A 27,268-nucleotide genomic window follows, 5' to 3' on the forward strand; every position below is an offset into this window, starting at 1 on the left:
AGGTGCGTCGGATAACTGGAACTGATAAGTAGAGGAAAATATTCCAGCACACTTGTCTTCACTTGAGTTTAGATTTTATTGTTCTTCAAGTGAAGACAGTGTGTGGGATTATTTTCCTCTACTTACTGTGACTACCCAACATGAGCTTGCCTGCAGTACTATACTATTGGAGACAAGAGTCCTGAAGCAACTATATTTGTCCTTTTTCCAGATAACAGCTGTGCTGGTATACTGCATTGTACAACTCCAGTGTACTCCACATGAGGGTTACTGATTAAGTGAGAAGTGGAGACGGTTCTATTTGTCCGTGTCCGTTGTTATTAAAGCTGTCTGAGCAGAGACTACTGTTGGTACAATTTTCAATTTAGCAGACGCTCTTAATCCAGAGTGATTTACAGTAAGCAAGGAAAACACGAGGTAATACATCAAATGCATAGCTAGACCTGGTACGACAGAAAACCAGCAAAACTAGAGGACACAGAGGATTACTTTACAACCAATTTCAAACCCTCTGGATTTAATAAACTTGACCAGGATTAGCTCTGCACTTGGTCCTCTCTTTCCCCCCCTCTACACAGAATCTCTTAATGGCAAATAGCCCATCTACAAGTTCATTTTCAGCAAAATGTTCCGCCCAGAATATGGATGCTAGAGATCAAGCGGTTAAAAGCCACAGCTTTTGTAAGAGGCAAGACATTACCTCAGGTTCGGGATCATCATCATCAAAGTCATTGAAGGTGCTGTGGTCAGGGTTGTTGGCTTTGTCTAGCAGCTCTATGGCCAGAGTCCTGCTGAGTGGCTGAGACACAAATGGATGCTGTGGGAAGACGGACAAATCATCAAAAATCCATCAAAACTGGATAGTCAAACATGTTCCACCTTAGCCGTGTTTTACTATGAAAACGTGCATTTCCTGTTGGTCCGCCATGCCCCCATATACGTGCATTTTCTGTTGGTCCGTCAGGCCCCCATATATGGTCATGCCTCGTGACATCACGTGACATCCAATGCCCATAATAGAATCCCTGTTATGCCTCATTAGCCCATATATGGCCATATTGTGACAGTCTCATGATAACCACTGTAGTTGCCACGACACGAATCAGACTTGCAAATTAACCAAGTTGGTACAACATTATGGATCTCCATACGTGGAGCTGACTATCAGCACCTGGAACTCCATATATGAAGATCACAACACTGACCTCATCAAACCCCGGATACATGGTTTGACGTACTAGATCTGCATATTATGAGCCGTGTGTGTGTGTGTGTGTGTGTGTGTGTGTGTGTGTGTGTGTGTGTGTGTGTGTATATATATATATATATATATATATAGAAGAGATACAGAAAACAACATGCAATGGACTAAGTTTTCATATTATCTAGAACAGATGTAAACCAAAAACAAATGGCGATTGAATAAGAGAACTAGCGTAAGGCCCGCACAGACGGCAAATCCGCTAATTCTGTATGGAACACTCTGCATGTTTGTTTTCTCTCCGCAGATGAGTAAGGCTGGGACCGAGGCTAGACTCCTGTTCACTCTGAACAGATGAGTAAAGCTGGGACCGAGGATAGACTCCTGTTCACTCTGAACAGATGAATAAAGCTGGGACCGAGGCTAGACTCCTGTTCACTCTGAACAGATGAGTAAAGCTGGGACCGAGGATAGACTCCTGTTCACTCTGAACAGATGAGTAAAGCTGGGACCGAGGATAGACTCCTGTTCACTCTGAACAGATGAGTAAGGCTGGGACCGAGGCTAGACTCCTGTTCACTCTGAACAGATGCGTAAAGCTGGGACCGAGGCTAGACTCCTGTTCACTCTGAACAGATGAGTAAAGCTGGGACCGAGGATAGACTCCTGTTCACTCTGAACAGATGAATAAAGCTGGGACCGAGGCTAGACTCCTGTTCACTCTGAACAGATGAGTAAAGCTGGGACCGAGGCTAGACTCCTGTTCACTCTGAACAGATGAGTAAAGCTGGGACCGAGGCTAGACTCCTGTTCACTCTGAACAGATGAGTAAAGCTGGGACCGAGGCTAGACTCCTGTTCACTCTGAACAGATGAGTAAAGCTGGGACCGAGGCTAGACTCCTGTTCACCAGTGTTGTTTTCGTCAGGACTGACGATAACGTAAATGACAACGTCAACGCCCCTTTTTCCAGGACTAAGACTAAAGACACTCAAATAATTCGGGACAAGACTGACGGTGACGAGCTAATTAGCTCTGTTTGACGCGATGACGATACGTGTTTGTGTTATCGCTGACAAGACGAGGTTAGACGAACGCGTTAGTGGATTGACGAACAAAGTGCATGAAAATGTTCGCCAATAATATCACTGCTCTCGCCTCTATCCTCCTCTCCTTTCCTTGCTGGTCACGCCCATCTGCATGCACGCACACACACACACACACACACACACACACACACACACACACACACACACACACCGTCCCATTCAGACAATAACATCACCAGACTGGGGGAAGCCACGCCGCTGCAGATCACTTTGCTTGTCCCCGTGGATTGGAAATAGGATTTAAAATGCTATCCGATGATAGCGTGGATTACAGCTGCATACAGCACAGTTGTGTGCAATTATTCAACAAAGAATTCACATATCACCGCGCCTCGTCATGCCTCCAGTATCGGCTCAATGCGAAACATGTTGCACCTAGCCTAGCCTGGAAGCTAACATCAATCAACAACAGTAGCTCTGGTCGATAGCGTAGTTAGGACTCAGGAGTTCTATGGTACTTAATTTGATCCTTTCCCCTCACTCACACCCGCGGCCTCGTTTTTAACATAAAAAAAGATGTGAAAGCCTACTTTCCTCCTTCTAACACTATGGATCAGAGCTAATGTTATTCCAACTCCCAGTAGCAGTTCAAGTACCCGACCAGATGACATGGTTTCTAACTAAACGGTTATGGCCAAATAAAATGTAAAATCTGCTATGGCTGTTACTGTATGTCCACGGAAGAAACACAGAGGTGTTTTCTTATGGTCAACTCATGTCACATATTTGCTGCACCAATTGAAACCCCCCCCCACCAACCCTGTGGAATGCATACCCCAAAACTCTCAGAGACATGCCCCCACCATCCAAAACCTTCAATATTACTTTCCCCAGATATTAATTTTTATTTACTTAGTGTTTTTCCTTTAATAAAGTTGTTTTTGATTTATCATGTCCCCCTTGTAATTGTAAAGCATTTTTCGGTACTCAAAAAAGCTCTATATAAATTATTAATTTTGAGATATTATTACTACAAAAACAATGTTTTATTGCTTAAACTTATGTATTCACTATTCATTGATTCACTAGTATACCAAAATCCATAAAAAAATGGCTCTCACAGTTCTTGGGTAAAATAATGATATGCGATTAAAATGCGATTAATCGAGATTAATTAACTACAAAGCCTCTGATTAATTAGATTTTTTTTTTAAATTGAGTCCCAGCTCTAATTAATACCTGTACGCTATAGACATTTTATTTAAAGACATTTTAAAAAAAATGACAAACTGGACTAAAACCTTTTACTAAAATGACTAAAACTGACTAAAACCCTTAGGAGTTTCCGTCGACTAAAACTATCAAGGATAGAAATGACTAAGACTGACTAAGACTAATTAAGCATTTTTCCAAATGACTAAGACTGACTAAGACTAATTAAGCATTTTTCCAAAAGACTAAGACTGACTAAATCTAAAAAATGCCTGCCAAAAACAACACTGCTGTTCACTCTGAACAGATGAGTAAAGCTGGGACCGAGGCTAGACTCCTGTTCACTCTGAACAGATGAGTAAGGCTGGGACCGAGGATAGACTCCTGTTCACTCTGGAATTTTACTTTGCACTCATTTGCAGCACAATGTGTTTATTTTTGTATTATTTATTTTCCACAGCAATTTAACAGACTTACTGCTTGTGACGTAACGTTCCGCCAGAAGGAATCTAACTAGCAACTGCTTCTGGCGGAATGCTCCGTCTGATAAGCTTTATTATTGATATCAAACCTGATCGCTGATTTCTGTATTATTCTATACATTATTATTTTCTATTTTGGCTTGGCCTTTCCTTCTTTAGCGATCCTAGACCGGGTTGTGCAACCGCGCTGCGGTCCACCGACCATTATACAGGCCGACTAAGAAGCTGAATCTTTATTTTCGGTTTTCGTTTTATTTTTCGTTTTGTCATTATTTATTTATTTTTGTTTTATATTTATTATTGTCAATTCATTTCGTGATAAGATTTTGTTTGTATTTGTGCTGCCAGAGGGATGTGGGGGGGGAAAATATATGTAAATTGTTGAAAATACTTATGTGTAATATAAAGAAAATGAATAAACATATGTTTAAAAAAAAAAATAAGCTGAATCTAATCTACGGAGCGCTCCATGGTTTGGATAAAACGTGCGATGTTCAGAGGTCTTTGCTGATAATCCGGTGGTCTAGATGGAAACAATGGCGCTTTCTAGAACAAGGATGGCTATATTTTAGCTCGCTAGCATTGACGCTATTTATTTAGCCTTAAGATGGACGCCAAAAACAGGATATGGGTCCTGTGTGCGCACCCTTAAAATCGCCTCGGAGTTAATATACAGTAGTTGTAGTGTCTAGTGGCTCCTAAACATGTGCAGCAGTGTCAGATGTTTCTTTTGGCATTCACCTGTAGGAGTTTCTCTGCTGTGGGCCTCTTCTTTGGGTTTTTGGTGAGAGACAGTTTGACAAAGTGGTGGAAATTATTTGTCCTGTTAAAAAACAACATAAAACACAGGGGGAAAGAGAGAAGGGTCCAAAAGACAAAAACAACAAAGAGACAAGAGAAGTCAACAGTCAAGTGAATGTGGATTGATTTGCAGATGCATTGAGTGCAGCGTGCAAACACAGCCTCCACTTACCACTTTACTTTGTCTTTCAACTTGGGAGGCTGGAAATTACTCTTTGTCATCAAGAACAAAGCCCTGGGAGATGGACAGAGACCAGGTTAAATCTCAACGTCTAGAGATAGTAACAGAGCTGCACATTCTCTCTCTCACACACACACACACACACACACACATACACACACTACCTCATGGGATGCAGGTCAAACATTGGGGGCTGTAGCTCTGCTAGCTCTATAGCGGTGATGCCCACAGCCCATATATCACACAGCTGGTTGTAACCTCCCTTCCGCTCTACTGCTGCTACCTCTGGAGCCATCCTACACGAGAGAGAGAGGATGGAGGGAGACAAAAGTGACAGGAGAGGAAACAGAGATATAGGGCAGTGAGAAGGAGTGCAGTGTAAAGAGAGAGATGATCCTTTAATGCTACAGTATAAGGGCCAGTGTCCAGTGTGAGGGTGTTTTTAATTGTTTACAACGGGAGCGCCGCTTTTTGAAAACACCGGCAGTGCGGCATTTTGCGTTTGCTCATTCACGTGTGATGTTTTTCTCTGATTGAAGCTTGAGCTTGAGTTTTAACTAGGGCGCTTTTAACACCAAGGAATAAAAGTCTCAATGGACATGGCCCCAAATAATATTTCATTCTTTTACAAACCAAAGACATCTTTATGTTTTCAGTCCCTATTGCCCGTACAGAGCGCAGAACTGCACCTTTGTCCTGGAACAGGCTACAGAATGACATAGCAAATCTTGCTACATGTTTTATAAATTCAAAACGAAAGGATCAATGTTTTTAATGGACCAGCTGTGAATATTTATGTGTAAAACAATTTGTTGTGATTTTTGCTACCGTCTATCGAGTCCTCACCTCTGTTAGACACCACTTACCAATATGGAGTTCCAATGAAAGACTTCCTCTTGGCTAGAGTTGCTGTGATCTGAGCTGATACACCAAAGTCAGCTAGAGAGAGGGAAAGATAGAAAAATACATTGAGAAAAGGAAAATGAGTGACAAAGTGAGAAAGGAAGGAGGATGTGAGATGGAATGAAAGAGGAAGAAATGGTTAGAAATTAAGAAAAGAGCGTAAATGAGAAAAGGAATGAGGGAGAGAGAGGGGTAGAGAGAGAGCAAAAGAGGAGAAAGAAGCCAATGAGTAAATGAGGTCATTTGAAGAAGTCATACATACCCAGAGAAATACAGAGCGTAAATTCAACGAGTGTAAAACTGACCTCGGCCATTTTTTACGCCCCCATCTCATTGTTAAATTAACACTCTGGGTTTTTCAATGAATGCGTTACACTCACCTAGTTTAATATAGCCATTGTCTGTCAGGAGAATGTTGGCTCCCTAACACACAAAAGCAGAAGAAATCCTTGTCAAAAAGCTTTTAAACTACTAGCAAATAGCAAAATAAATATTAACAAGACACTTTTCATGACTTCTATGAACTTATACAGGATTTTAAAAGTTCATAGAAAGGCTTAATTCCAGGCTCACCTTGATGTCTCTGTGCATTTTGCCTTTGTTGTGTAGATAGTACAGGCCCTATCAGAATCACACAGAAACACTATATTAAATATATTTAACCCTCCATGAGGTCAATGATTTACATTGAACAGCAGCAGCATAGAAATATTTACAAATGTTGTACACCATAGACTAGAATATTCTAAACATCTAGCTTAAATTGGGCGGCTGTGGCTCAGGAGGTAGAGCAGGTTGTCCAATGATCCGTGGTTTGAATCCCGGCTCCTCCTATCTATATGTTGAAGTGTCTTGGGGCAAGACACTAAAAACTACATTTGCCTCCAATGAATGAATGAATGAACCATTGTAAAGCGCTTTGAGCACTTGTAAAAGCCAAAGAGATTTGGAATAGATGGCCCTATCTTTTTTGGCTTTACCTTACCCTTTATCCCTAAACTTTTACCATATTTTACTATCTTGAAAAATATTTTAAAATAGTTCAACTAGTCGATCTACATCGACACGTTGTGTGGTTGTAGATCCGCTATTTTAACTTGAAAATGTTTTTCAAAATAGTAAAAAATGGCAAATAAGTGTAGGGATAAGGGGTAGCGGAAGATATAGCACAGAGTCTCAAAGGACGAGAAAAGTGTTCCAAGTACAGCATCCACTCATGTAACGACCCGTTTAGTATACACGCTTAAAAAGTGGTTAAAATAGCTAGCCTTTGTTTTCACTGTACACAGACAAATCACAGATATAAACACACATATAATACACAGAACATTACCTGTAGGGTCTCACGGGACATATAGGCTATCTGAGACTCTGACAGCGGGCCAGTTACTGAGAAGAGAGAAAGAGCAGGAAGTTAAAACCAACAGGTGATTCTCATGTAGAGTATGATTGCATGTGTAGATAGATGGGTGTCATACTGTGATAGATGTCCTGTAGTGAGCCTCCTCCACAGTATTCCATACTGATCCATAACTTGTCCCTCCTAAACACACACACACACACACACACACGTCAGTCAGTACTGTAGCATGCATGCACACAGACACTCACTGTTCACAGTGTAATTAAGTGTAATTAAATTAAAGGTCCTCACACAAAAGGACATTGTTTTTCAAGCCATGAATTTATCCAAAAACATATTTTTAACCGTGAGTATATCCACACAGAATGTGCAATAATACATGCAGATAAATTTGCAAAGGCATAATTTGCAATGATGTTGATTTTTCAAATCATATTCATCACACCCCTAATGTGTAAATTATTGTGCATGTGTACACATGCACACATTTTTCATATTTTATATTTACTCTTGCCATGTTTGGAACTTTGGTATCAAATACACAGTAAAATCCTGAGTGCTAATTTAACTCGGGTTAAAGTTACGGGTCCATTTGGTTCCCTTTGTACACTCATTTCATGAGATTGCACAACATTCAATGGCTACGTTTACATGGGCAGTTAAATCCTTTTTTCATTACGAATATTATTTCAATCCTATTACACGTTCCGAATGAAAATGCTCAATGCGATCTAAAAACCATTACGATGTCACTGGCCGGATTATTCCAATGTTCAATGCGATTGAAAGAAAATTGGACTCATGTATACACTGCTTCGGATGTAAGTTCATTCTGGTCTTTCTGAGCATACTCCAAGGCGCTCATATCCAAGGCGCGCTGAGGAGTTTGCACATAGAGCGCATTATTCCGTGCATTTTGCAGATCCGAAATCCACAAAAAAACGTGGAGCAGCAGCAGATGATGATACCCCTGATCTGTGTGTGTGTGTGTGTGTGTGTGTGTGTGTGTGTGTGTGTGTGTGTGTGTGTGTGTGTGTGTGTGTGTGTGTGTGTGTGTGTGTGTGTGTGTGACTGTGTGTGTGTGTGTGTGTTCAACGGTCTCTCTCTCTCAAAAATAACGAGCGACCCGATACAATAATAATCAGTGTGTTGCGTGCCCTGGCCGTGCTGTAGATGATAAAGTACAAATAAAAACGAGAAGGGGAGCCGCAGCGGGTGGGGAAAAAAAGACGGTAAACATATATGCCCGCCCCTATCCAACCAGCAGCCTCAAAGCTACTGCGGAATGAAATGATGGGATTTCAAAGTATCGTCTTTCGTCTGTAATGTTTGTATTGTTGAGACAGTCACAATGAATGAACTGCCTATATTTTATGTGTCCAACAGATGGCGTAGTTTCACGTGAATTAACATGTATCATGTCTTATATCACTTCTCCATATAAACACTCATTCGGAATGACCATTTCCCATGGAAACTCATTACTTCCAAATTATTTTATTCTGAAGTATTTATTCGGAATGATCACCCTTCATATAAACGCAGCCATTGACTTGTGAAAGCCGATCTTTCATTCATTATATATGGAATGTCTGTACATATTCTTATGAAGACAAAGTATGTGTCGTGGTGTCTCACTTCCCGTTTTCTTTTTGTGTGTGGACTATAATGTGACAAATTGTACAGATATCATGGTCAATTATTGAGACACAAATGGGCAGAGCATTATCTATTTTCTTATCGTTTTAAAATCGCTGTCTTTAGTCCCAGACAGTGTATGAGCAATACATTGTGATTCTGACTGAGTAAGAACTGAGAGCGGGTCTACCTTTGTCAATGTTTAAGTCTACATAAAATGCTATCTAAATTACATAAATTGAGCCTTTACATACGCCTGTAGGAGGACAAGGCTAGGGCAAGTGCTACAGATAGTTGGATAGGCTAATATCTTATTTGAAACTAAAACAAAAACACAATACACACAAAAGGAGGTGAAATATGCATATTTTCCCCCATCACACCATCATAGGTATTAGGTAACCAATAGCACAATAAGATGCGCACACACAGTATGCACTCTGTCTTACCGGAGATAACTCCCAAAGTAGGCGACTATGTTGGAGTGTTTACAGTCTTTCATCATTATGATCTCCTGCTGGACCACCGCAAAGTCCTCACCTGTTACACATTACACACATGATTTAGTATGTTGATGATGATGCTAGACTGCTAGCTTGTTTGGTACACAGCATACTGCTACTTTATTAGTTAACATTGGCAGAGGGGAGGGGTGGAAAGGTAGACAGAACTCACCAGGTTCCAGTTTGATGACTTTGATGGCAGCCAGCTCTCCTGTGTTAACATTACGTGCCTGCATGGAGAGAGGAAGAAAGACAGGAGAAATAAGAATCAGAAGCAGAATAATCGCAAGACAAAACTGGCCCATCGGTTCACTAGATCTGATCATCAGATAGTGGATTTCATTTACATGTTGGACATCACACACATGATGAGTGTAATTCTTTTTCAGGATTTAGTGGAAAGAAACTGATAATATAGACTCAGAGTAGACAATATTCCTAGAACACACTTGTTCAAACTGACATGAAGCGCTTAGGTAGATATTTGTAGAATGTCAGGTTTCTACAGGACACTGGGTCTGTGTTCTATAAATAGTCTGCCTAGCTGTCTGCCATATTTACATTGAACTGCAGGGAGGGTGGCCTGCAAAACAAATTATACATGAATTGGACATAAATAAAATATTGCCTTTGACAGTGGGGATGAATTTCTGGCTTCTCCCAGTTTGTGTTTGCGTGTGCGTGAATATATATGTGTGTGTGCGTCCGTGCGTGTGTAACTGTGGTGTAGATCAGAGATAGTGATAGCTGAGGCTGGAGATGCCCAGGAAGGAATGCTCGCACCCACAGGAATATGATGACTATAAAACTAAAATTAAAGTCACTTTCCTTGGTTTCCCTGGAAAGAGGAAAATACAATGTAAGAAGCGAAATAGAGATAAAGTAAGAGAACACACAGAGACAAAGAGTGGTGATAGAGAGAGAGAGAGAGAGAGAGAGAGAGAGAGAGAGAGAGTTGGGAGTAAATAGAAAGAGGGAGAAATATAATGAAAAGTGAAGTCACAGACTCGAGATGTGGAGTGAGAGAGGGGGAGAGCAGGATAGAGAGAAAATGCTGCAGAGTTGAAAATATCCAACCCAAAACAAAGTGATGATGGGAGCAAGTTGACACAAGGAAAAACATGAGATACAAGAGAGGAGGAGGAGGAGGGAGCCAGCAGACAGACCAGATGAGTCATAGACATTTGTGCCAGCTCGGTGACAACAAAACACAGTCTTGGCAGGACTGGCAAAATGGCTAGTGGGCCAGCTAGGCCAACTGAGTGGCTTTTCTGGATGGATTGGCCTGATTTTGCGTGTGTCATCATGGCTCACGTCGGCTCAATTTGCGTATGCTCATTACATTGTGAAGAGCCGTAGGCGATATTTGAGTTTCTAGGATGAGCAAGCGCTCCCTCGCCCCACTCATTCTAGGAATACAAATTTAGCGAGACGCAAAACCATGCTGCATGGGTGAATGTAAACAAGCAGCCATGTCATAGGAAGTAGAACGGAAGTGGTTCTACGCATAGATAGAAAAACCTAGATGCCTCATTGGCTGCTGCAGTTCATTGGCATGACGGTGTATGCACTGTAAGGGGGAGGTCAAGCGGAAGTGCGGCAGGCACGATGCGTCGTGACTACTGGCCAATCACAGCACGTCTTTTCCGAGACTTCCGGATTCAATCCAATAGAGAAAACAAACGTTTAAATTGCCACGTTTAAATTGGCCTACCAAACGTCTCTTCTGTGACACACGCAGAAGCTTCTGCTATGCTTCCGCGTGTGTCACAAAAGCTTGCCTCCACTCGATATATACACACCTCAGAGCCGAAGGAGGCGTCTACATTTTTATGTCTATGGTTCTACTAGGGGTAGGGGTGCAGCGGTTTACGGTTTAAAACCGAACCGTTCGGTACGCCCTGCACGGGTTCAATACACCTTTACAGACCGCAATTCTTTCGGTTTAGAGAAGGAAAAAAAACATCAGAGTTCCCATCAGAGTTCTACGGATGCATGCCTGGTCTATCTGGCAGTGCGTCACCGCCTTCTAGCTCCTAGCATGCACATTACAGCGTGTTCAATCAATTGCGCCTCTAAACGCAGAATAAAAAGTGAGAACACAACAGGGCTTTGCCATTTTCTCTACAGACCATTACTACCGGTAGTTTAAACGTGAATGATGATTGGCTACATACTGTTAGAGGCTGGCTCGAAGGCTAACTAACTAAAGGACTAAGTCCACAGATTTGTTTTCCCCCCCATGTGTGATTAACACATAAAAAATAGCTATGCCCAGAGCTGACAGAAAGCTTGTAGTTGATGGGTTTGATTGTCACATGATTTGTGTTATTAATTCAAACAACCTAACTGAAACAGCTAATAACAGAAGAAACCAAGTCTGCAACTGATCTAGCGGTGGATCTCGAAAGGCCTGCTGTCAGGACAAGGAGTGTGTAGCCACTAGCCACCCTCGGCCATTTTTATCTTTAGTCTTGCCACTTCCTCAATTTTGATTGATCAGTTGAAAATAAGTGACAATCTGTTGAACTAGTTTCTACTTGAGGTGCCCAGCAGGATGCTCCATCAAACACTAGCTGCAGAGAGCGCGAGCTGCGCTGCAGCACTGGAAAGTAGAGCGCTCCTACAAAGCCTGCAAGGTCGCTGAGGTTGGAGCTAGAGGTGGAGTCTGACTTGCTCCTAGCATGACTTAAGGCACTGGGCTGGCACTGGCAGCTCAAAAAGCTTTCTGTTGACACAGCCCCTAATGCTACATTCCACTTAAAGTCAGAGCAGAGGTAGTAGTTCCAATTGTATGCAGTTCCTTTGACAGTAAACATGTCTATTATAATGATTATAAAAAGTATTATACTGATATAACATGTCTGTTTATCTCAGCAAACCCAGGCAAGATATTCGAGTTTTAACTTCAATGGAATGTAGCATTAGCCTATCCAGCTAACCAATGTCTTGTTGTGTGGATGAGTAGCTAGTTACACGTAGTTGCGACAGTGACAGGCTGGGGTGAACGGTGGAGTGATTTGCTGAACAAATGGATTGGGCGACCAATTGTCTGGCATGACAAAATAACCCTAACCCAATACTAGTATAGACGTCACTTTAGACAGGATAAACAGTAGGAATTTGCAGGGATCACTGTATCCATGCATGGCTTTCAAGTTTCCACATATGGGTTTTCCAGTCGTTTCCAATTTCCATGATCGGTCTCCAAGTCTTTCCACTGATTCTGTCCTTTATGAACCTCCCCACCACCACCACAACCATAGTACACACATCCCTATGGCAAGCAGGCCTCATGTATATTGCAGTTTTTACAGTACGTGTTCACAGCAGGCACCTCAACTCTGCCTCAAGGCCTACATCTGCATCTATGCAGATTGCAGAACAAGTCGAAAAAGAAAGTACTAATGCAGTAGTTCAAACTTTCAAGTGAGAAAACAAAATGTTGTTGTACTGGATGTTCTCATAAAAGGCATGCCATAATATTCATGTTTTTATATTTGCCCATGCTGTGTGACACACACATAGTTTTAGGTACAGCCATTCCTTCATTCTGAATTCCTAACCAAAATGGATCTGAATACAAAAACATGTTAGACTGGTTAGTTTGACTATAGTTTAATCCCAAGAGCTACATCCATCTGGTGTGACTGTGTGCGTGCCGTGCGCATGCATGCAGTACTAGAGAGTGGGGCAGTTGATTTCACTGCCATCTTAATGTGTATTTGTGTTACTGTACAACCATAACTGTGCGTGAGTTCTTGTGCTAGACAGCTATTTTTGAGTGCGCAGTGAAGGATCGAGTAATGATTGTAATTAACATGGCTGTGTGTGTGTGTGTGTGTGTGTGTGTGTGTGTGTGTGTGTGTGTGTGTGTGTGTGTGTGTGTGTGCATGCGACACCCTCAGCATATGGTCGGCTCAGTAGAGCAGCGGTGTGACATTTCACTCCTCCTCCTCCTTCTTTGACCAGAAACAAAACAGCATAACAGTGCTATCTCACCCTGATCATCCTCCTCTCAGCCCACAACACTTCTTAGAATCACAAGCACTATCAGGGCTATCTGCCATTATAAACACACACACTTCATAGGTGCTTAATTAATTCTACGCATAACATGTAAACAGAACATAATCGCTTATTTACATAATGCTGTATTTTTAAACTGTCAATACAATATTCAATAAAAGGAAAATATAATTCCTCCACAAAATAGTATCTTAACTAGCATTCAAAATCTAATTTTAAGATTATATTTTTAGAGCACAAGACTATGAACAAAAGATAAGTAAAGAGCTATGGACACAGACAGAGAGCTGGTTAGTGTCTAGAAAGACCAACAAGACAGACAGAGAGGGAGACGGGTAGAGAGAGTGAGATAAGGAGACTTACAGTATCTAGTTAATGAGATAAGTCCTGGTAGACAGACACTGAACTGAGGTGATCCAGGATCAGTGTTAACCGTTGTTAGTTCAAGTAGAGAAGGCCCAATGACTGCCCCATCTTGTACATATTTGAATATAGGTTAACCTTTGAACATGTCAGACTGCATGGCTCTTTTATGCTAATAGGAGTGTTGATCATTCTCCACTAGTATCTCATTGCCAGACAATCAGCAATCTCCACCTACACCACCATACATGGCGCGAGGTTACATCTGGATAGTGGATACTTCTAAATGCAGGGCAGTTTACATGGCGCGAGGTTACATCTGGATAGTGGATACTTCTAAATGCAGGGCAGTTGCTAGAATAGCGGTGAGAACAGCTGGAAACAAAGCTACTGTTTGGGAAACCGATCGCATCACCGGTGCACCCCTTCAATATTGGTCCAATATTGGACCAAAAAAGTGTGATTTTAAGAAATCTAAGCCGTATGGCCATAAAACAAACTGAAGAGGGAGAGGGGGTCTTTAACCCTTTGTCAGTACACAATGCAGCATTATTTTCAATTATCATCATCATCATACTATAATTCAATCAGTCTGAATGTGTGTCTGTGTGTCACTGTGACTGCCGTAGCTGCCTGCACCAATCACTGTGACTGCCGTAGCTGCCTGCACCAATCACTGTGACTGCCGTAGCTGCCTGCACCAATCACTGTGTGTCTGTGTGTCACTGTGACTGCCGTAGCTGCCTGCACCAATCACTGTGACTGCCGTAGCTGCCTGCACCAATCACTGTGTGTCTGTGTGTCACTGTGACTGCCGTAGCTGCCTGCACCAATCACTGTGACTAATATGGAGGGCGTAACGAAGCCCTTTTTTCGATTTCACACATTAATGATTAATAATGAATTTATTAGTGAATTAAAAAAGCGAAAACGCGAAAACAACAGGTAAGGGCTAGTAAATTATAATTAATATCTAACATTATACTACTCACCTGCTCTTGATACTGTCATCACGTTTGTCCAAGGAAATTCACCTGAATTAACTGTGAAAGTCCTATCTGGCAATCCCTCTCTCCCATGCAACCCATTTTTTCACCCAGTGTCAATTAGCTAATCCTGAGCGCTACACTTCCTCTGCCAACCTGGGGGGCAGCGGGCTGACCTCATGCTTCTTTCTATGCATGAGGAGTCCAAGCTGCTTCTTTTCACCTGACAGGAGATAGTTTCCCCAGCCGGACGTAGAGCGTGGAAGGAACACGTTATTCCGACCAGTTTCTTTCCCCTCCTTCAGGCGCCCCGGCAGGCCAGAGAGGTAGTATAAGCATTTATAAGAACTTTCTTTACAAGACTCACAAGACATTCTCTAAAACGTTTCACTCAACTGCAACTACATTGCATTTAGAATCTGCAAATGATTGGATGGCAGAGAATGATCTCCAATCATCTGGCAGCAAGACAATTTCTTTATACTGGCGAGTGGCGACTGGGAGCTGACGAGCTGTACTGTATAAACACAGATGTGTACCATGGGCCACTCAGCATTTCCAATGGATCTGTCGGAGGTTAAGTGCATTGCTTGAGGCAACATTTAACAGCTTAGGTAATGAGCTGATGCTTTTATCCAGAGACTTCTAACACATGCGACAATAACGTAAATAAGCTTCACTAACCACATCACTGACATCACAAGCAAATAACAGTGAATAGATGTTGGAGCTGCACAGTATAATGCAAAATTGCAAATTACAATTGCCAGAGAGACTGGGAGTTTAAATGAAGGAAAGAAAATGTATTCAAGTATCTTTCACATTGAGCACATTCTAACGATTCAATAAATCCAATAATTATGAATGATTTTCACACAAAAAGTAATAATACCGCATTTGGCCATATTTAAGCAATGACTTTCTTACAATATCACACACACAGCACTGTGCCTGTAATTCTTTGAGATCAGATAAGCCTCAGTCTGATAACGAGCAAGCTCTTCAGCAATTCACTCCCACTGAGCCAATTTTCCCAGGCGTTCCGGAGATTTGAACGGGTTTCCTCCCTCTTACAAGCCTGTTTTCTCCAATCATTAGTGCTACACCTAAAGCCTTAGGGCCACTAACATGCAGCAGCTATCCCTCACTCGCTTGTCCTCAGTTCGCCAGACATGACATTTTCAGAGTTTCCAACTCATTTCATGCACCGCCATTTACCAATTTACACCTGTGCCTTTCACCAACATGTAAAACATCCCTGCTGTCTTTACCTCAGGGTAAGATAACAAGCAGGGGGAAAAGCGTTCTTGGGCCATTCCGTGTCAGCACCATTCTAGATAGAGGTAATAACCACAGAGTGGGCTGGTGGTCAGTGGTTGTGCTGACAGTGCCATGAACCAGAGTTAATGACACTTGAAGAGACATTCTAATGTGAGAAACACAATTTATCCACAGAGTTAAATTGAAACTCAGCATTTCACTGAGGTGTAACAGCTAATTGAACTAAACGAGAAAAGAAAAGATAATTTTATAAAATAATCGATTAATAAATCAATTCCTATTTTGGTATTATCTAACTATTATTCTACTTTAATCCTACTAAATCCTATCCTACTATAATAAAATGAGGAAACCTATGAATCAATTATTCTTCTCAGTGGACTGAGGACCATCGATCCAAACTTGCACAGCGGAACCATCGGGATATGAAGAGAGGCTATAGACCGATTCCGTAGCGGTTTCATGGTCGCAGCCTACGTATTTCCTGTAGGCGGACTCGACGTAGCTGCGGGGTTTAAACCATCACCAGGCGCATCTCTTCCACTACAGTGAACGGCAGAGTGACTTGCCTCAAACTTTACTCTTTTACCTGCTTTTTTACTAACACTAACATTACAAAGATGTCCAGAACATCGAGATGAACCTGTGTAGTTTATGGCTGCTCCAACAGTAGTGGCAACATAAAAAATAAATAAATACGGAATGTCAAAATATCCACCGCGGTGGCTGAGACCAGAGCCATTGAGTAATGGTTGAGACAAAGCAGTGAAAGGTCCTGAAAGATACATAATTTCAGTCTTACCCAATACCCAATCTTTCTGTTTTATGAACACAAGGCTGCTGTATTTTATACCTCATACTAAGCATTTAAAGTATGAGGTATAAAGTACAGCAGCCTTGTGTTAATAAAACAGAAAGATTTGGTATTGGGTAAGACTGGCGTTATGTATCTTTCACTGCTTCGTCTCAACCATTACTCAATGGCTCTGGTCTCAGCCACCGCGGTGGATATTAGACATTCCGTTTTTTGTTTTTTTTTATGTTGCCACTACTGTTGGAGCAGCCATAAACTACACAGGTTCATCTCGATGTTCTGGGCATCTTTGTAATGTTAGTGTTAGTAAAAAAGCAGGTAAAGGAGTAAAGTTTGAGGCAAACTAACATCAGTCACTCTGCCGTTCACTGTAGTGGAAGAGGTGCACCTGGTGAGGGTTTAAACCCGCAGCTACGTCGAGTCCGCCTACAAGAAATACGTAGGCTGCGACCATGAGACCCGCTACGGAATCGGTCTATAGACTAGTCAGACAAATCCACGGAGGGGGTGCCCTGAGCGCAGCCATTACCCAGATGTACCATTAAGCACAGCTTTACACCTCAGCACTGATTAGCTACAACTGGCCTACAGGGCACTGTTCCATGGATTTGTCTATAGGATCTGTAGCCGACCGGTACCTTAGTTTGTAATGTGTAGGCCACACTATACACAAAGATATAGAATCTCAATAGGGGCATAAAAGAGATACATTTTGACTAGAGATGCTCCGATTGATCGGTGGGCGATTAAAATCGGACCATTCTAGCTCCTATTCCTAATGACTCAATCGGCCATCGCCAAATTCACTGATATGCAAATCCAATCTTTTACTTAAAAAAGCTGCGAACCAAAATAATGTGCCATTTCAATTAAGAACTCGGTCCGAAACGAACCGAGAATAATTCAAATGTATTTTTAGACCCGGTCCAACAGGGTCTCTAATATAACATCAACATCACCATGGTATTCTCAGATTATTCATGCGTTGTAACTGGTCACCTCCTCCTCGGCTTCTCCCCCACCCTAACTAGTACCCACGGCGTTCTGCTTGCGCAGTCAGACATTTTCGCCGTCCATCCCCGCAGACCATGTCAATAAACATGCTCCACAGAGATAACGTTCCAACTTGCATCTTTCCTTTGGCTTTTGTTTGCATTTCACCTCACTAAAAACATCCATCCATTTTGTTCATGCAGCAGCAGATCAGGCCGCACTTAAAGTAAGTTGAATTAAAAATGAAATTCATATTGTGACTGAGGTCACAATACAGAGATTCTGTCCTGGAAATGCATCCTGGAAAATATCTCCATTTGCTTTCCAAGCTGGGTCTATGAATGGCTATGAAAACATTTTGTTAAAGTGAAACTGACCACGAGCTGCCAGGTTCGTTTTCCAAGCAAACGGGTCTATGAAAACATTATGTTTTGTTAAAGTGAAACTGACCGTGGAGTGGGGGTTGCCAGGTTTGTTTTCCAAGCAAATGGGTCTATGAAAACATTGTTTTCTGAAACTGAAAAACATAGCTTTGACTAGTTATTCCATATGATATATGGAACGTCCCAATTTATTTTACTATAGCCTACTATCCTCAAAGTAGCAGGTTTGTATTGACTTGTGCTTTTGTTTGAAATGTACCCATTCTACATACTGTGAAATAAAATGTCCAATCAATCAATTACTGTAGTAGCATTCAACACTCTCTTCATGCAACACTTTGTCTGATATATTGAAGCAAAAAAGCTGATATATTGTACTGAACATGAATCGGCATCGGCCAATCATGGAAGAAATAAGTAATCACATCAGTGATCGACCACAAAAGTCTTGATCGGAGCACCCCTAATTTTGACAGATACAGAATAGATATATCCATATAATGTAGTATTGTACATATGCAAAAAAGGGACAAAGAGCCACAGCCAAACTGCAAGATGGAGGCAACGGGTACTCTGACAATGGTAAACGGGTACAACAGGTATCGCATAACAGGGTGAGGCATGCACTCCTAAATTTTCATCAATTCCAACTTAGCATCCTGGATTGTTTTATTCATTGAAAAAGTAATCAATAGAATAACAGCTAGAAAAGGATCTATAGCTGCAGCCCTATAGATTTCAGTGTAGCTTCTATGATGTATAGGTCAAGTCAGTGGTTCATAGACACCCGACAGCCACAGATCAGTGTGGTAGTTCAACCGGTTAGTGAATCACATAAAGGTAAGGCTTGAGCTCCTCAGATCCTACGTTACACATCATCCCATCTCCCTCTCTCCTCTCTTCTTTCTGTACCTCTTCATTGAGCTGTTAGATTACCACGGATCAGACGGATGACTTCAAAATCTAAAGGAACACGAACAACAACCTTTCAGTTGACAGTCTTTCTTGACTTGTCAGCTGCCAGCACGACATCTTGAAAAATATATATCCCACTTCTTAGACCAGTTGTGCACTGTTACTACTCTATTACAGCGGGACCCAAACGTCGGTGATATCTATTGCGTTGCAGAGTTTGTACAACATAAATTGCAATGCAATAATGAAATAGAAAGTTGCATTCACTTTTCACTTTTATACCCTCTGCATTGAGGGATTTCGAATTTTCAATGTTTTTACTGATCTTGCTGTGTGATGCGATTCATTTGTACTTTTAAGAGCACGCTTTGGTTTTCTTTGAAAAATGTAGCTTGGCAAGAACTTGTTTTTGGTCAAAACATGTTTGTGGGGTGTTCGGGTCACTCAGCTAAATAATGTGTGTGCAGACTGCAGATCATATGTGCTCCTTCCATGTGGGCTGGGTCGCAACAAGCATGGATCGATATGTGTGCGTCACTGGTGAAAGCTTTGCAGGTTTTGCAACCCTGGTTTAGACAACCGCACCGGTCCTGTGAAATTGAAACTTTTGCTCCACTGTTCCTTGTAATGGTGCTCTTGGAACTTGGGATAGGCTCAGTCTCTAGTACACCCGGCAGGGCTCATTCATTGCCAGCTAACAACCCAATGAAAGGAACAGGTGAGGTGAAAAACTGCATGCAGTGAAGTGTTTTTACTAGTGCACCTGTCAGCCCTTGAAACACAACCTTAGACAAGCATCCAGCAGACATGCTACCCATGCACAGTCCCACAAGCATTTTAACAACTTCTGCTTTAATCTGTCTAAGTGTGCATAGCCATGTCCCATAATAACCATACATGACAATGTCACATGCATGTCATTCTTAACAGACATTTCATTCTGCAATCAGTGTTAAAGAGAATGTTTATGATCGGCTTGCAGAGCTGATAAAAGAACATACTTTCTAGTCTAGTCACGTGGTCTAGTAGCGAATACTAGCAGTGTAGTGGCGAGATTTTCATGATTGGCTGGCCTCTAAGCCAATGGGAGACTATCCCTATACGCCCACTAAGCCTGCTCTCCTCTCCCCCACCGCACCATGACTAGAGACTGCAGACGCGACTACAGAAAGGCACTAAGGTACAATATGCAAGAGAATGGAATGCAAGCAGATATATAATGACTTGAGTAATTTCTTGTTTTCTCTCTCAGAAAGAACTGGAATTGTTGTCTGTGTTGTACCAGAGTGCAGTACAGTCAGAATATTGGTGCTCCTCACATGTGTATTGTGCTCACTTGTGTAAGAAGACACACTTCAGTGTTCTGTGTGTGTGACTGAATATAGATGGGACAGCTAGTGTTGGAAGCGGACTAGTTTAAAGTGGGTATAGAATGATATTGATAATAATAGTGTTCAATACTACTAACTGTAGGCATTCAGGACATTTAGTTAGTGGTGGTGGTCACTGGTCTGTGAAGTCACATATGACATAATGCACACTTCAGTTCACACACTGATGCCACACTGGAATTGGTGTGTGCGTGCATGTGTGCATGCTTGGATAAGAACAAATCAGGAGGAAGTGTTGCTGACTCACTGTGGACAGCCAAAGAAACATTTGCTCTGTGTATACATCATGTCGTCTAAAAAAAAGATATGCAACTTAAATGCATGTCACAGTAGATGCATGTGTACTGTACACACAGGCTCGCTAGTCTGCAACCTGACCAAAGGAACTAAACCTGGAATTCTGAGAAGAAAAAACTGTGCCAGGAAAAAAACGTTCCCATTTACATTACATTTTAGGAATTTAGCTGATGCTCATATACAGAGAAGCTTTCAGTGAGTGCAAAAGTAGAACAACCAAAAGTTAAGAATACAAACCACCATACAAACGATGGACAATAAAGAGCAAATTGTCAAATGCTCCTAGTTTATGTAAAGCATTTCTGTTGTTTATTAATGGAGGCATATACCTGTTTTTCCCCCGTTATTTTCAAGAGCTGGTTTGAACGTGTCCTGTACCAACCAGATACATCACATGAGCAGGCAAATCTCAAAATAGGATTTGACACTAGAATGGTTCCAAGATTTCTTTCAAACTAATTCAGAACCAGAGTGGCGAGGCATTTAAAATGAGATTCCCCCAGCAAGCCTCACCCCTCAACAAATGCATGCAAGCCTTCAAGCGTCACACACACACACACACGATCTGACCAGGCTGGAGAAGGAAAAGTCATCAAAACCACATCATGAAGAATCAGATATTTTCCCTATTCAAAATTCCAACAGACAATTTCTATATTAAGTACCAGTAATATAAGAACTGTGTTACAAAACAAAAACATGGTCACAAAGCATCAAATGAAGGTGAAAAAAAATCACACCCGTGTGAACCGAGTGGTGCAACTCCCCTCTCCCTCCCCCCCCCCCCCCCCCTCTCTCTCTCTCTCTCTCATTAGCAGGCAACAGTGCAGCACGTGCAGCACTATCTCTCTCTCCGTATCTGGCACAACAGCGCCCCTACTGGTACTAATAGTCATACTCGTGCTCATGGCCACATACATAGGCGGACACATAGGTGAACACGGACATTGCTGTTCCTTGGAGTGGTTGCACCACTCAAAAAGCACTAGAGTAAGAAGATATTAAGGCCACCTACAAATTGACTACAGTTCTCAGGCTCAGAATGTCAGAAATGATGATAGTGGATAGTGGCTGAGTGGCTAGTGAGCCCACCTGGGTAGCCAGAGACCCTGGTTGTATAGATGGTTGTATAGATGTGTGTCCCTGAGCAACCCCGGCCTAATTAGAAGCCATAGAATGGATGCACATTGCTCCTAGACAATTGTTATAGGATGGGTAAATGCAGAGCACAAATTTCGTGTATAAATGACGAGTACACAATACATCTCCCTTCACACATGTCAGTTCTCAGTTGTGTCATCAATTAAACTAAATAACAGACTGATGACAAAATCGGATGAATCTCAGGAATGTTTTTGTTGGAACGTGACTGTCGTGACATACTTCAGTGGGGACAGTGAAATGTGATTGCCTAATGTAGTACTAGTTTTGTATGAATTTGCGCACATTCCACAGAATTCATTATATTTTCTCCAAACATAGATGTTATAACAAAATATCATAAGCAATATGCCTACCGACAGAGCAACCTCCCGGGCCTGACAGGATCTCATTCTGGGCTATGTCTTATATTACATGATTTAACACATCTATGGGATTTTGTAAATGCTGGTGTTTTTTGTTTTATCTTTTTTTTCATAACCTTGACTGCACCATTAACCAATTTCAATCAAACAAAAATCACACTCGTGGCTTGGCCGCCACATGACGTCACAGGGTGACAAGAATAAAACAAACAAAAAGGTCCATAGACTTGGCTGCCACATGACGTGTGGTGTTGACGTTAGACTTATTGCGAACACACTGAGCACTAACTATGAGACCCTGCAGATCATGTCTGTCTGTGTGTGTGTCTGTCTGTCTGTCTGTCTGTCTGTCTGTCTGTCTCTGTCTGTCTGTCTGTCTGTCTGTCCCGCTGTTACACCACCCGCCCACCACCAGAGGGCGCAGCTGTATCACACACACAGAATAAACATGCACGCAAAATAAAAATGAAAAAAGGTCTGTGTGTGTGTGTGTCAGTCAGACTGCCACAACAGCTGCGTTCGCTTCCCGCGTTAACGCGTCTTACTGGTGTACTCTATTGGAGTTACTAAATACATATCAGGCTCAGCTGAGAATCACTTCAGGCTGAGGTCTCTATCCACAAGGGAGCTTATTGTGGAAAAGCGTGTGAGAATTGACCGTTGTCAGTCATTCAATTCATTTGAGGAATCAAATCATCAACCAATAATAATGTGGGAGCGGAAATCAGAAAGGGTCGTATTAGTCAGCCTACTTACCCCATAAGATCTCCCGCTGATTCAATTAATGATCAATGCTCATTATCAAGCACTGAAGTCACTTAACGGGCACAATCAAATCCCCATGCAGAGATTCAGGTACCACAGCAGCCAGTCAGAATGAAACACAGGACAGGTTTTAGGCTACTGCTAAGAGCATTCATTCATTTGAATCAGTTGTGTGGAGGGATAGCTTGCAGGGTTAAGTAGGCAGATTAATATGACTCTTTATTTCACTCGGGTTGTGTTCCCACATTATTATTGAATGACAGGGATCACTCAAATTAATTGAATGACTGACAACAGGAATTCATGCAAAGCCTCAAGGGACACTGGGAAGTGGGATCTCGTGGATAATGGATACACACTTGACAAGCAAACTACTGGCAAAACAGGATGGTGCTGACCAGTTGCTTTCTAAATACATGTGTTTGAGAGAGACAGACTATGCATCCACCTGCGTGTGTACTTGAGCATTCTGTTCTAACTTCTTCCTCTGTTGTAGCAATCTGAAACAATAGGACACACAGTCACAGACACACGCACACACAGGAAGTCAGGACCACTGCATTCCAACTTCCAAGACCATGGCTGCCCAGCTGTGCCGCATGTAGGCCTACTGTATGTATGTAGAATTCAGACCAGGGCGGAAATATTGTACCCAACAGGTTCATCAGGCTGTTAAGTACACCACCCCCCCCCACACACACACACACACACACACATTATGTAATTCATCTACTACTATAGAAAACCAACAGTTTTAATAGACTTGGATGTTAAAAGACTGACCAAAATAGCATAATACTGACTATATATTGTATCAAACGTAAAAAGAGGGTTTACACTCTCAAAGGAGGCCAAAAGCCATTTAAAATAGGAACCATTGCAACAACAATTTCAGCATTCATGCCATGTACACAAAGAACGTTTAGTACCACGTTTGCCACCAAAACACAACACAGTACATTTGGAATACTTTGCCCCACAGCTGATATAACAGCACAAACGCTTGTTAAATTGTCAGATTTTGTGAATCTGTAAGATTCGATAAAATAGCAGGTGGGACCATTTGACCCTCTGGGGTCAACATGCTGGCATCACTGCACTGTCCTTGAAACAGGCTCAGTGTCTTGCACAAGGATAATTAAACAGGAAATGGACCATAGTTGGGCAAATCAAGCCAATTACCTTGTGACTGAGTATTTGATCAACCTACCAGCCAGAATTCCAGACAGTTTTTACTCATTTGCATTGTGGTTATTAATGTAAACAGAACTTAAGACTGACTTTAACATACTGCATCATCACAAATTGCACCTTAATGTCTGATCTCATGTACACTACCACCTTTGTGGTTAACCTCATGAGTCATGACGCATGACACTGTGTAGAATAGATATCTTCCCCATGCTCTCCGTCCCCCTTTATTTTTATTTTCCTGAAAAAAAACAACAACCGATGGAGCTCCCACAAAAACACATTTCAAGCACTTCTATACACACCTGTACACCTGTGATGTGACCAAGTTGATTCTGAATCGAACCCTGATCGCAAAACTAGCCTGAAAAATCACAATTGGATATCTTCCCAACTCAGTCAGCCATAGTATTAAACAATTTGCTCCCACTCAAGAGCACCATACCATAGGTTCAAGTTGACAGTTTTAGGCGATGATCAAACCTGTGAACTTGGCATTATGCAACAGTTACACTGACCATTAAAAAAGGTCCTGACATCAGTTTTCTACTCTATGTGAAGATTAGCTTCCACTGGGAAATCACCCATGAATTTAAATCACTGTAGAAGTTACCGTTTTAACCAGTAGTGTAATGACTACACTTGTTTCCCTAGAACAAAGAAAAATGTAGCCTTAAATTAGACCCAAACAAGATTACTTCTAGCAGGTATATAATTAGTGTATCAGAAAAGGAAGAGATAATGAGAGACATTTTGGATCTACTGCAGAAATCACACAAAAATGCCTAAAAGCCTGATTAAAAATAATCAAACAAACATGAAGAAAAAACAAAGAAATGTAACCAAAACATTACATTCCTGATCCTGGGTTATTTTATTGCACTTGTAACACTAATTATGATCCTTGAGGTTAACCAAATGTCATAATTACATCCTATCAAAACTTAGATGAATTTACCCAGGCTGCCAAATGCCTCTCTCCCCACACACCAATTCCACGACAGTGTCTGCTATTGCTTGTGCTTAAAACAAGAGGGGGAAATCCTGTATTAAATTGATCCATTTGTAACTCAAACAGTGTACAAATTATACAAACTGTAAAGTTAAATTAACAGGGTTTTACTATGTAATATTTATGACATTAAATTCCACGATACGGAGTCCCTTGGTAAACAACAAACATGCCCCGTCAACTCAAGAGTGGGTGACTGAATGTCATCACATACCTAACATCAAGACGATAAAACCCTGACATAGTCCATAACAGGCAAACTATTGCTATTGGCCATATGATAAAAAAATATCAATACTGTCTAGTATGTTGATGATACTGATAAGCATTGTAGCTGTGTGCGCTCAGCAGCCCCGGGGCCTTGTGTACATCATGAATCCTCTCCGACTAGCCTCGTCTTTCACTACGCAAAATCAGGCAACAAAGCCCGTTTTTTCTCGATCAATAACAACGTTGTTCATCGAAAAGGGGGATAAACAAGGGGATTATAGTGTGTTGGTGCTTTGTTGATGCCTACTAGGCGATTATTATCATGATCTGACGGAGCTGTCATTCTTTGCTGCGCTATTCGGGGATCAAACCAGATATATAGACACATTCTCCACCACCCAGCCGCGAAATAGGCTGCAGAAAAAGCGTTGCTGCCTTATATTGTTTTGATCCACGCTCACAGACGTGTCACAAGCTCCCGTTTTGTCAACAACGTAGCCACCCAAAGAGCTAAAAGTTAGCTGCTGGGTGCTACAGCCAGGCTGCCGTTTTTTTTACCTTGTACACATCTCCGTATGTGCCGCTTCCTATCCGCTGAATAAGCTCGAAATCCTCCTGCGGGTTCCTGCGGGACAGGTCCACGCTGGAATCCATCGTGAACGACTCCCGTGTCGGGTGGGGGTCCCGGTGGTCGTGTCAACGCAGACAGACACCAGCACGGTGGGATGTGTGGGGAAACGAAATATTTAAAAACATACGGCGTCAGAGAGAGAAATCACAACAGCCCGAACCCACTGGAACTTCAACATGGCGTCCACTGCGCAAGGAGCATGCGCACGAATGTTGGCGTACACGGTCCGGTGACTGTTCTGTCTGTCTGTCTGTCTGTCTGTCTGTCCCACTGTTCTGTCTGTCTGTCTGTCTGTCCCTTCAGAGCAGCAGAGAGGGGATACATCCATCCATCCATGATCCAAGTAACTCAGAGCCTTAGATATAGCCATGGCTCTGAAGTAACTCTACCTGACCTGTTCTTTCTGTTAATTTAACTGCGTGAAATCTACACAGAAATGTATTGAGGAGGTCCAGGTTACCTTTTGTAATTTGTAGCCTCTCAGTTTCTCCTCCAAGAAAACAAAAATAATACATTTTCAGGTCGCCTGATCAACATATGGAATGTCAGAACAGGTCAGCTCCATATGGAGATCTAAGGGTGGTCAGCGGGGGCAGTGTCTTGAGTGTACATGGTTTGATGAGGGCCCAGGTAGGTCCGGGCCTTAATTTTAATGCCTGTTGAGAACTCTAGGTTTTGCAGGTTTTCATAGTAATCTGTGACCTACGGTCGAAATAAATTAAAATCCTTTCAAGCTAAAAGCCCACACTGAAGTAAATCTGATTGATTGAATAGCCTACTTTAAAAACAGTTTGCAAAAAAGGTAGTGGCACCGGTACTAATTTGTATAAAAGGTGCTTAAACTATTTGTTAAAGCACATTTCTATTCATTTTGGATGACGACAAGTGACACCTCGTAATCACCCATGGTTTGCTCTCATTCAAGTAAATCATTAGGCATAGCCTACAAGGTGTGTGCTGCTCTTTATTTCAGAATACAAACCGACTGTTACATAATACTCTTATTTGAAAAGCACTTGTGCTAATAATGTACAGTATTATCTAAGTTATAATCATATTGCCTTTTACCATGAGAAGCTGACACTTGATCCCATAGACACCCAAGGATTAAAACTAGACTAAGCTCATTATCACTCAAAATACCTTCAA

General features: G+C 41.8%; 1 protein-coding gene across 16 annotated transcripts in view; it reads right to left on the reverse strand.

Moving 5' to 3' along the window:
* The window catches only part of LOC308327876 (mitogen-activated protein kinase kinase kinase kinase 3-like), a gene marked incomplete at its 3' end in the record, with an annotated part of 59,990 nt that extends 33,713 nt beyond the window's left edge, over positions 1-26,277 (reverse strand). For all 16 annotated transcript variants that reach the window (XM_080781469.1, XM_080781481.1, XM_080781468.1 and 13 more), the window contains exons 1-12: positions 26,047-26,277; positions 9,505-9,562; positions 9,279-9,369; positions 7,307-7,371; positions 7,162-7,217; positions 6,402-6,449; positions 6,209-6,251; positions 5,792-5,864; positions 5,090-5,221; positions 4,917-4,979; positions 4,685-4,766; positions 701-817 (exon numbers count right to left, since the gene is read on the reverse strand). In XM_080781469.1, the coding sequence (XP_080637595.1) occupies positions 701-817; positions 4,685-4,766; positions 4,917-4,979; positions 5,090-5,221; positions 5,792-5,864; positions 6,209-6,251; positions 6,402-6,449; positions 7,162-7,217; positions 7,307-7,371; positions 9,279-9,369; positions 9,505-9,562; positions 26,047-26,142 (924 nt within the window). In that variant the 5' untranslated portion in view covers positions 26,143-26,277. The remainder of the gene's footprint in view (positions 1-700; positions 818-4,684; positions 4,767-4,916; positions 4,980-5,089; positions 5,222-5,791; positions 5,865-6,208; positions 6,252-6,401; positions 6,450-7,161; positions 7,218-7,306; positions 7,372-9,278; positions 9,370-9,504; positions 9,563-26,046) is intronic.
* Positions 26,278-27,268: the final 991 nt, after the last annotated feature.

The sequence above is a fragment of the Protomyctophum bolini genome (genome assembly GCF_963924005.1).
Source record: "Protomyctophum bolini genome assembly, chromosome: 14".
NCBI classification, from domain to species: domain Eukaryota; kingdom Metazoa; phylum Chordata; class Actinopteri; order Myctophiformes; family Myctophidae; genus Protomyctophum; species Protomyctophum bolini.